Source organism: Solanum lycopersicum, chromosome 7 (assembly GCF_036512215.1).
Source record: "Solanum lycopersicum chromosome 7, SLM_r2.1".
Classification (NCBI taxonomy): domain Eukaryota; kingdom Viridiplantae; phylum Streptophyta; class Magnoliopsida; order Solanales; family Solanaceae; genus Solanum; species Solanum lycopersicum.
In genome coordinates this window covers 53864132-53874921 of record NC_090806.1, presented here as the reverse complement: position 1 = coordinate 53874921, position 10790 = coordinate 53864132, and the positions used below count along the sequence as shown (strand labels likewise).

Below are 10790 nucleotides of genomic sequence, written 5' to 3'. Positions count from 1 at the left end.
GAAAACTATTTTTTTCTCCGTTTCAATTTTTTTTCTTCATTCTTTTCATTAATCAATTTGGTTAATATATTTAGAAGAAATCCTATCATATTTATTATATCTGTTTATGTCTTATGAGTTTTAAAAAATTAAATTTATGTCATGATTAAAAAAAAAGGACATGATGACACATTTTTTTCTCACTAAGACAAGTCACCATCAATCCAACAAAAATGAAAGAAAAATGCAAATAATAAAAACAAGAACAAGATAAAGGAGAAAACTTATTCTTCTATTAAACCCCCCTTAAATCTGATTGTCACGTGTATAAGCCACTAATTACATATGTGAGAAATTAAGAAATAAGTACAAATCTCAGTTTTTGTTTCTCAAATGGAAAAAAGTGTAAGAAAAAGAAAAAGGAGGTCTAGCCGAATGAAAAACATCTCTTCAAGTCCTTGACGAGACTCGAGATAACGAGAAGGAAAAAGAGATCACAAGGGTCCGGGCTCGGAACCTACACAAGTGTAGAATCAAGGAGTGAGTACCAACAACAAGGTACCCATCAAGCAGTCTACTAAACAAAGAAACTAGCTAAAAATCGAATACCCCTTACACTCTAATTGTACCTCCTCAAACTACAGCCTGCATAAAAATTAGCTCAACCTAGCAATTCTACAATACACGTCTCACAGACCTAATATTCACAGTCTAATCTTCACAATTCAACAATCAAGCAAATTAAGTTGTTCAATCTCAATGACAAGTAGCTTAGTCAAACGTAACAAGTACATCAATCACATTCCACAAGTCAGTCACGCATAAGCATCGAGGGCATCAAGTTGTAATAACCATCACTAGTCGGAACCATTTTCCATCGGCTTTAAAACACTCGTCTGTAAGAACCTGGGCTTAATAACACTCGTCGATAAAGACCTTGACATAATAAGACTCGACGACAAAAATCACAGTATCATAACACTCCCCATCAAAGACATCGACATAATAACACTCGCCAACAAAGACTTTGGCATCATAACACTCGCCAACAAAGATTTCAGACCTCATCATAATGACTCATCACATGTCTCATCATGACATTTACAATCAATCTATATAAGCAATATCAAACCACATGAAAGCAACAACAAATCATACAATTCAACTCCACACTCATCCTTTCAAAAGCATTTCATCAATCAATCATCAAGGTCATAATAAGACAATTCACATTATCATGTTCATCGCCTAACCCTTTTCATATCAACATTTTTTCATTCATTTAGAGATACAAGTGGATAATTTATACCCTTCACTTCATTTCCGTTACTCCAAACACACAATCAACGAAGGAAGGATACAAATTTAACTCGAATAGAAATTTGAAGAAACTACTTGCCATAAGTCAATCAACAATTATTCCAATAGTTGAGTCTTTCTATTCTGAGTCATTTTCAAAGCGACACAATCTATAAACAAACAAGTATCACAATCACTTTTTGAAAACAACAACACCCACATTCATTGCCTTGAAAGGTGGGTGAATTAACATGATAACCAATTCCAAAAATAAGTTTTGAATCTCAAATTTAATACTTGACAACATAACTCAAGGTTTTAGGAACTCACAAGGAAAAAATAATTTTGAAAAAAGAATCAAAACCACTTTAAAGTTATTTTTTTTATTAACTTTGTGGGTTCTTGAAGATTGCCCAAAATTTTCATTTCAAAGCTTGATTGGAACACATAAATCCATAAATAAAAATGGAAAGTTGAAGATTTAGAGTTAAGAATCGTTACTCAAAAATGTTTGCTCCAAAAACCAAATTCAATTGCCTCCCCAAAGCTCTCAAACTCAAAAATAGTGAAATGAAGATTGAACACAAAATTTGTAAGCTTCTTAAATCTCCTCATGGATTAAAACAAACTTCAAAAAAATGAAATGAGAAATTCAAACAAGTAATGATTTCTAATGGCTACTCAAGAAATGGTGGTGATATTTCATATTTAGAAAATTTCAAGAAAATTACAATGTTATAATATGTCTGTATGTAGATGATATTTTGATCTTTGAAACTGATATTGAAAGAGTAAAAAAGAAGCAAAATCTTTTCTAGTTTCTTAATTTGAAACGAAAGATCTCGGAGAAGCTGATGTAATTTTGGGTATTAAAATCATGATATCATTGAATGACTTGAATTTTACTCAACCAATTTATATTGAGAAAATCCACAAGAGGTTTGACCACTTTGACGACAAACCTTCCCTTACACAATTTGACCCTTGCATCAAACTAATGTGAAACTCTAGAGATTGTTGGGGGTCTTATGTATGTCATGCATTATACCAGATTAGATATTGATTATGATGTAGGAGCTTTGAGAAAGTTTACTATTAATCTTAGAGTTGAATATTGGATTGTCATAATTGGTGTTTTAAGATATTTGAAGGGTGCGATTAATGTTGGCATACATTATTTTACCTTTTCGGGTGTTCTTGAATGCTATAGTAATGCTATATGGAATTTCAATCCAAATGAATAAATCAATTATTGCTTGGATTTTCACTTTGGTTGGATCAACAATATCTTGAAAATAAAAAAAACGTGTATTACTTACTCAAACCATGGAGCCAGAATTTATGACTACGCCTTTTGTTGGAGAAAAAATTGAATAATTGAGATCTATGTTGATAGTCAATACCACATTTAACTATCTATTGTGATAATCAAGCTGCTATATTTTGGGCTTCAAGTGATTGCTACATAGAAAGTCGAGACACGTTCGTTTCAAACGCAATCGTGTGAGGAGATTATTGGGAGAAAGCATGATATTACTTCAATATGTGAAGTCTAGATTTAATTTAGCAGATTCTTTGTCTAAAGGGTGAGGCAAAGAGTTAGTGGTAGAAACTTGTAATGGGATGGGAATAAAGGTTGTTGTAAATTAATTATAATTTGTGGTAGTCCTAACTAATGATGTAATCTTGGTTTCAAAGGGAAAACAAGTAAAGTTACAATTGTGAAGCACATCAATAAATTTTCATTTACAAAATAAAGAAATAAGTAGATGTGCATGATTGAGATTCCTTTTCCTTAATAAATTTATAAGACCAATCACGATTGGAGTTAGTAAGATAAATATTTTCAATATCCCTACTAAAGAGAAGGATGAGATTATGTTCTCTTAATAACTCTATAAATCGATTTTGATTTGAGTTTGTAGAAATACTCTTGATAGATTTACCGTTACTTTTCACAAAGAAGGATGAGATTAGTTTATCTTAATGAATTTCATAGATTATTTGGTCGAGTATGCAAAGTTACTCTTGATGAATTTACCGCACTAAGTGCGAAGTGGAGTCCGCTTCAATAAGATTTTGACATGAAAATCTTAAAGCACTTGGCTAAAAGGACTCTATCACATGACCGTAAGGTGTCAAAGAATTTGATTTTCACCGAAACATAGTGATGTGCGTGGAGTATTTTTCTATTTCATTCAATGAACCACTTAGTTCAAGATTCACTCACTAAGTATGTCACGACCCAAATCGGGTCGCGACTGACACCCACACTTACCCTCCTATGTGAGCGAACCAACCAATCTAAACCTTAACATTTCAATATAATATCAACAGAAAGTAATGCGGAAGACTTAAACTCATTAATAAAAATCAATTCAATAACTTCTAAAAACTCAACAAATATTATTATCCCCAAAATCTGGAAGTCATCATCACAAGAACATCTACTTCAAATTACTAAAGCTAAGAGTATCTAGAAGCTAAAATACATAAAAAAGCTAGTCCATGCCGGAACTTCAAGGCATCAAGACATGAAGAGGAAGATCCAGTCCAAGCTAGAAGCATTAGCTCACCCTGAAATCCGGAGTAATGAAGACTGACTAGAGTTGCGGTTGAGTTGAAGACGATGCCACGTTTGCTGCACTCCACAAATAACAAGAAGAAAACATAAAAGTAGGGGGGTCAGTAAAACACAGGTACTGAGTAGGTATCATCGGCCAACTCAAAATAGAAAACAGTATATATCAGATAACATCATAAAATCAACTACAATACTCAACATGCGGCATTTACAATTACCATAACCCTTGGTCATAACACCAAGCACATCAATGAGGACTCACGCCTCCTCATCATACTCATTTGGGAATTAGGTTCATTAGATTGAATATATTATCATCTTTCAAGATTCATTATCTTTATTCCCCTCGTGTCGGTACGTGACACTCCGCTCCTCATATACTATCCTAGTGTCGGAACGTGACACTCCGATCCTCATTCTATCCTGGTGTCAGAACGTGACACCCGATCCATATTCTATCCTGGTACCGGAACGTGGCACCCGATCCATATACTATCCTGGTGTCGGAACGTGACACTCCGATCCTCATTCTATCCTGTGTCGGAACGTGACACCCGATCCACATTCTATCCTGGTATCGGAACGTGGCACCCGATCCATATACTATCCTGGTGTCGGAATGTGATACTCCGATCCTCATTCTATCCTGGTGTTGGAACATGACACCCGATCCATATTCTATCCTGGTACCGGAACGTGGCACCCGATCCCCTAATCTCACTACTTTCGTTCATCAAGCCTTCTTTTACATTAAGGCATCATCATTAACAAAGTAGATTAGGGTTTCTTTTTCAAGATTTAAGATTCAATAGCTTCATCATTCTTATTTCATCACAATTATATAATCACAACATGCAAACACACAATTAAGCATATAGAAGGGTTTACAACACTACCCAATACATATCATTCGCTATTAAGAGTTTACTACGAATAGTGTAAAAACTATAACCTACCTCCACCAAAGATTAGTGATCAAGCAAGCAAATTCCCCAAAGCTTTGTGTTTTCCTTTTCTCGTTCGATCCTCTCTCTCTCTTTGTTCTTTCTATTTTCTTTATTCAAACCCTCTTTCTTTTACCCTAATTAGCATATAATTAAGAATAAAAGATGGCAATAATAACCCACTAATTTACTCAAGGTTACCTCTTTTAACCCCCAAGTAATTAGACTTATGAACATTAACCCACTAACTTTATAATTAAAGCCGAAATAGTCCAAAACGTCCCTTAAAACATTAAAGAAATCCTACTCCGCCTGGGATTACGCAGCCTGTGACGGGTCGTCGTGCCTGCGACGGTCCGTCCTGCTGCTCCGTCACAGAGTTCAGAGACTCAATTCTCTGAAGAGTCTGTGACGGTCCGTCCTGCTATTCCGTTACGAAGTTCAGAGAGTCGATTTCAGTACTCATTTTTCAGAATTTCTAAGTGTTTTGAAACGAAACCCCTCGACGGTCCGTCGTGCTCATGACGGTCCGTCGTGGGTTCCGTCGTCTCAGCCTGTTTTCCCAGAAATAAAATCTGTTGCTCAAAACGACTAAACAGGTCGTTACAATATATTCAATGATTTAGAAAACCTTCACTAGCTAATGGTTCAAGTCAAAAAGACTTCATTATTGATGCATTTTGCTAGACTAATGTCTCAATATTTTTTGAATTTTTCAAAGATAAATTTTTTTGAAATAAATGAGGGATTGTAAGAGTCAGTATTTCAATTAATTCTGAAACAAATTCATCGGTTAAACGTTTTGAAATATACAAAATACATGATGTGAATTGTGACATTCATTTTTGTTTTAATTCTACGTTATAAGTTTTTTGGAAGAGACTTTTCAATTCCACGTTATGTTTTTTTGAAAGATACATTTTTGTTTTCAATTTATGAACCTATAACAAATACAATTTAATTAAAGACTTGTCTTGCAAAAATTTTGTCCTATAAATTGAGTTTCTTTTGGTTGAAAAGATAAGCACTAAAAATAAATTACAAAAGCTTTTGTGAGACATTAATCAAAAGGTGATACCACCAAATCAAGAATATAAGAGCAACATTTTTCAATTAGGCTTATTTTGTGGCTTCATTGAAATCGCGAAGATAGAGTTGTTATTTATTTTTTCGTTTGCTCATGGGAGAGACTCCAACTATCTTCAAAAGACATATCAACCTGTCTCTAAATCAAGCAAGTTTTATTTTGGATTCCTTGTATTTTTGTTATTCTTGTTCTAATAACAATACAAGTGTATGTGTGAGCCATTTGTGTAACGATAAAAGTATATATGACCCACTGTCATAACGAAGATTATATCGATTTGAAATGACAAAATTCAGACTATACAAGACCTTTTTCTCTCTTCTAAAAAAAAACTCTCCTTACCAATCTCCATTATACTGCTTTTTCCTAGCTTTTCATGTAATGAATCTTTTCATTTTGGTTTAATTTAACATTATTTATCTTCTCATTATGTGATTATTGTATCTTGTATGTCATCTTTTATAGCATGATCTATAAGTGCTAGCTTCTTTATTTTAAAAAAAACCCCAGAAGGGCTGGCACTATAAGTGCTTTCTTCCTCTTCTTTAAATTAGTTTAATTTAAAAATTCATAGTTCTTTCAACTTGTTTTCTCAACTCGTGAAAGAAAAAGAGCCACATATTCTATATTTGAATTTGAGTGCTCAAATTCAAATATATATATATACTAAAAAAAGTATGTGTTAGGTTTATGTTTGGTCCAACTTTTATAATGTCTTTTTCTACTTTCATTATCAAATGAGAACTGTCTTTAGAAACCACTTAGAAGTAGATACGAATATACAAATGGTCACCTTCTAAATAAAAGTACATATTTATGGGATCATATATATTGTACTCTTTAAAAGTTGGATGGCTTTGGACATACTGGTGTATGATTAATTAATTGTTACATGCCCACTATATATTAAAGTTTTCGATCCTTTTAGGCTTTTTATTTTATTTAAAAAATGTGACACTGTATATATCAAAAGTCAATTCAACTATGTTAAAATGACTACATCACATCATTTGGTGCCGGTTGATGAATAATTTTAAGATATTTGTTGAAATCTTGTTTTGCTTTTGTACATTACTTCCTATGATCCTTTTTTAGTTAGTAGAAATAATTAATTCAAAATACTTGTTATTATAAAAAAAAATGGAGAATATTAATATGATTAATAGAGATAAGTAATAAATTGAGATCATATAAGGATAATTTAGTCAAATTATATTTTAAATTAATATTATTCATAAGGGTGTGCCAAAAAAAAAACATGTGACAAATAAAAAGGACAGTGTATTTCATTAAAACCTAATTAGTTGAGCAGTTCCAATAAGTTAGTGCTAAATGACATGCAATTGAGCATCTTAAAGGTGCAGTTCTCTTTATTTATCACTCATGTAATAAAATAAAGGTAATGAATATATCAACAATTAAAAAATATATATTTGTCATTGTCATGGTCTTGTCTTCTCTCAATTATTTCAATGAGAGAAGATTGTTAATTAGCATATTTCATATTTGTCAATACTCCAAGTCATCACCACCTTAATGAAAATTAGCACACATCTTATGAGCCATACTTAAAAAGGCTAGTTTGTATTTTAACTCAAAACTAGTCGGTTGTCGACTTGTCTTGTTAAAAAAAATCCATTTTGGTCAATTACTAATATTAGCACAAACGACAATTATAATTGCAATCATGCAACTAATTGGTTTGAAGTTTATGGAAAAATTATGCTTGATAATGATATCGTTTGTAATGACTCATGGAGTTTTATGAGTGTGGAAAAAGAAATCTTTCTACTAAACATAACTATTTCGTTTGAGTCAGGCTCATTCAAGGCATTTGACACTTATTCAAAGCACTGGAACCATTAGACTACAACAGAAATATGTTTGACATTTATGACTATGATTTATTTAGGCATAACTAATACCTAGATCTTTGAAATATCATTATGTTCCAAACAAAAGCAAAAAAAAATGTTTCAAATCCTTTTATGTTTACAAGGCTCCAACTGAACACCAAAAACTAATCAGAGCCAACTCAAAATCATATATTTACCTCTATAAAAGATTTCTATATACTCTTATATTTTGTAGTACTAATTTTAATGTAGTTTGTATAAATTAAACGTATGGAATACAATAATATAATAAGGTAGAGAAAAATGGAGCAGCAGCCTACAAGTAGTAGGCCTGTTGACATTGGGCCTGTTGACATTAGGCCCGAGCTCAGCCCAGTGCACTCTTTTCACGCATTGAATTCATTTTCTCCAATCGCCACTCATCTCGCAGCCGAGCAATGAAAGAGTCCGCTTTCATGTTCACATCCGGACTCGGGCAACTGACCGACGGCCCCGTTGAATCTTCACAGTCCATTGTCTCCGACGACGATCTGACGGGCATTTCGTCAACGTCAACGTCTACGTCTTCAAGCTCCGGTGAGCTGCAGCGAGAGCTGTGCGCGGTCCGTATCCTGACGAAGTCACCGGAAGGGACGAAATTCATCTCCCGCATTTTGAACGGCGGCATAGGAGGCGGAGGTGGCATTGGTATCAAAGGTGATTGCGAGCCACTGTTCAAGTTATCTTCGTAGTAACTGGCCACTGGTTTTGTTGGCAATGGAGGTTTGCTCCAATTGGATGAATGTGAACGTGAAGGTTGCATTGGTGGTTCAGATTGCGTTGAACTTTTTCTCCGCCTTGATGTTGAAAAGTGTGCTTGTGGCGGAGGTGGAGGAGGAGGAGGTGGTGTTTGAGTCGAAATTGATGATTTGAATCTCCTGCTTTTGGTTCCATGTTTGAATAAATTATTGAGAATGGAAGAAGGTGGAGGTGGTGGTGGAGGAGGTGGAGGAGTCGATGTTGATGTTTGCTGGAATCGCTTACTTTTGCTGCCTGTTTTGAATAAATTGTTGAAAATTGAATTAGGAGGGGGAAGCGGTGGAGGAGGAGGAGGTGATGGCACATTGGAAGGATCGGAATGTATACGCTTACTTTTCCTATTCTTCTTGAATAGGTTTTGAAAAACCTTAGACGGAGGTGGCGGAGGTGGTGGAGGCGGCGGCGGCGGTGTAGCTGGTGGCAGGACTTGATCTGCAGATGGTGGAGAATCGGAGACACTCACGAAAGTATCTCTCTTCTTTGTTCTCCTCCTGTTTCTCTTACTCTGATTGTACAATGAGGCAATAGCTGTGGCTAATTCCTTTGTGCCACTCTTTCTCCGCTGAAGCTTCTGAGGCTTTTCCACCGGAGGAGATAGCTCCGTTGGCAGCGACGGCGGGATAGGAGGTGACGGTGGTGGAGGCTCTTGTTTTTCGTTGTGATCAACTTCAGCTTCATTACGCTGCATTTCAGCCTTGTCTTTGCGCGGAACACTCTGAAAGGATCTTCTCCGTTTCAAATTCGCCTGAGATGCCTTTGATGAGGTAATCGGAGGAGGTTCTTCCGGCAATAAAGGTTCAGGTGGAGAAGAACGACTTTCAAATGTATCCACCGGAATCACCTTAACGTCAGGTTCTTCTCTCTGCTTCTCCCTTCTCTGTTCTTCCCTCTGCCTCTCGGTCCGCCGTTGACGGTGAGTATCATATTCCGATGCTGTAGACCGGTACAAATTCACACCAAAATCGTCAGAAAAGCGAGAATGATTCTGACCGGTTTCCCATTGCGGCACTTGTCTCAGATCAGGATAGGAGCTACTGCTTCTTCTCAGACGATTGACACTAGTTTCAGGTACACCAAAATTATATGTTTTGTCATGACTAGTCTCAAACCATCGATCATTAGAAACAGTAGGCGGCATATGATGATCATTAAAATTAGAAGAAGATTCAGTTGTTGAAACATTCCTATTTCTTTCAGCAGCTGAATTATCATCATTTTTTCGGGCAAATATGCCGCAAAGAATAGCAAACACTACAAGCAAGATATTAAAAGAGTCCCATCCCTTTTTCACAGAATTAGGTCGAAGAATATGGGTCGTGTGGGTAAGAATAGGAGGAACCAAAAAGAACAAGACGAGGAGAGCGAGAATGGGTATGAGAAGGATGAGAATCACGGGGTTGATGATAGGAGGAGAAGGTGGTTGTCGGCGGCGTTGACGGAGGAGTGTGGTTGTTGCTTGGGACCAGATAGGTGGAGAGTCTCCATCGAGTTCCATGGAGTGTTAAAGGGTTTTTTTTTTTAGCTTTAAAGGTGGACAGAAGAAGAAAAGCTTTAAAAGCTTTTTAGGAGGGAGAGGGTGGCCTTCATTAATGATATGACTGATCATAGAATTTATAGAAAATGTTTTGGCCTTTATTGAAATCATTTTATATATTTGTAAATTAGTAAAAAATAAATTATATAAGTTATAATAATTAATAGTTCAAAAAAATTAAAAAAAAATATGTGAAAATTTACAATGAAAGGTTTGTTTAAATTTTGGAATTTAAATATGTCATATAAATTAGGACAGAGAAAATACTAAATATAGAAATAACTAATTTTTTTTAAAATTAATTAAAAAATAAGTCTTATCAATTGAGACAAGAGTGATTTTTTCATGTTAATTTGTTTATCTAAATTTAATTTAATACAAATTCAAGAAAGTAAAAATGACTTTTAAATGATGAAATATAAAATTGAAAATATGTAACACGTACTAAAAAAAATTTTAATCTCTAGAATTTTAAAACATATTTTCTAAAAAGACAGTTTTTTAAAAATGAATTAAAAAAAAAAATGGAACTATCAACTCATTTTCAACAAAAATCTTGGCTGTGTTGTGTATACGGGTGTGCTGGAGCCTCCTATTAATTTCCAACAATCATTAGTGTCTAATTCTCCTTTTTCAAATGTCCCAATAGCTATGTTTTGAATAATTTCAATTGAGTTATCCCATGAAACGAAGAATTTGAGTCGTACTT

The 10790-nt window shown here is 34.6% G+C and overlaps 1 protein-coding gene across 1 annotated transcript; it reads right to left on the bottom strand.

Moving 5' to 3' along the window:
- Positions 1 to 8116: 8116 nt before the first annotated feature.
- LOC101260449 (pollen-specific leucine-rich repeat extensin-like protein 1) lies at positions 8117 to 10042 on the bottom strand. Its single transcript, XM_010325723.2, has one exon. It carries the CDS (start codon positions 10040 to 10042, stop codon positions 8117 to 8119), a length of 1926 nt encoding a protein of 641 aa, XP_010324025.1.
- Between the last annotated feature and the right edge of the window lie 748 nt (positions 10043 to 10790).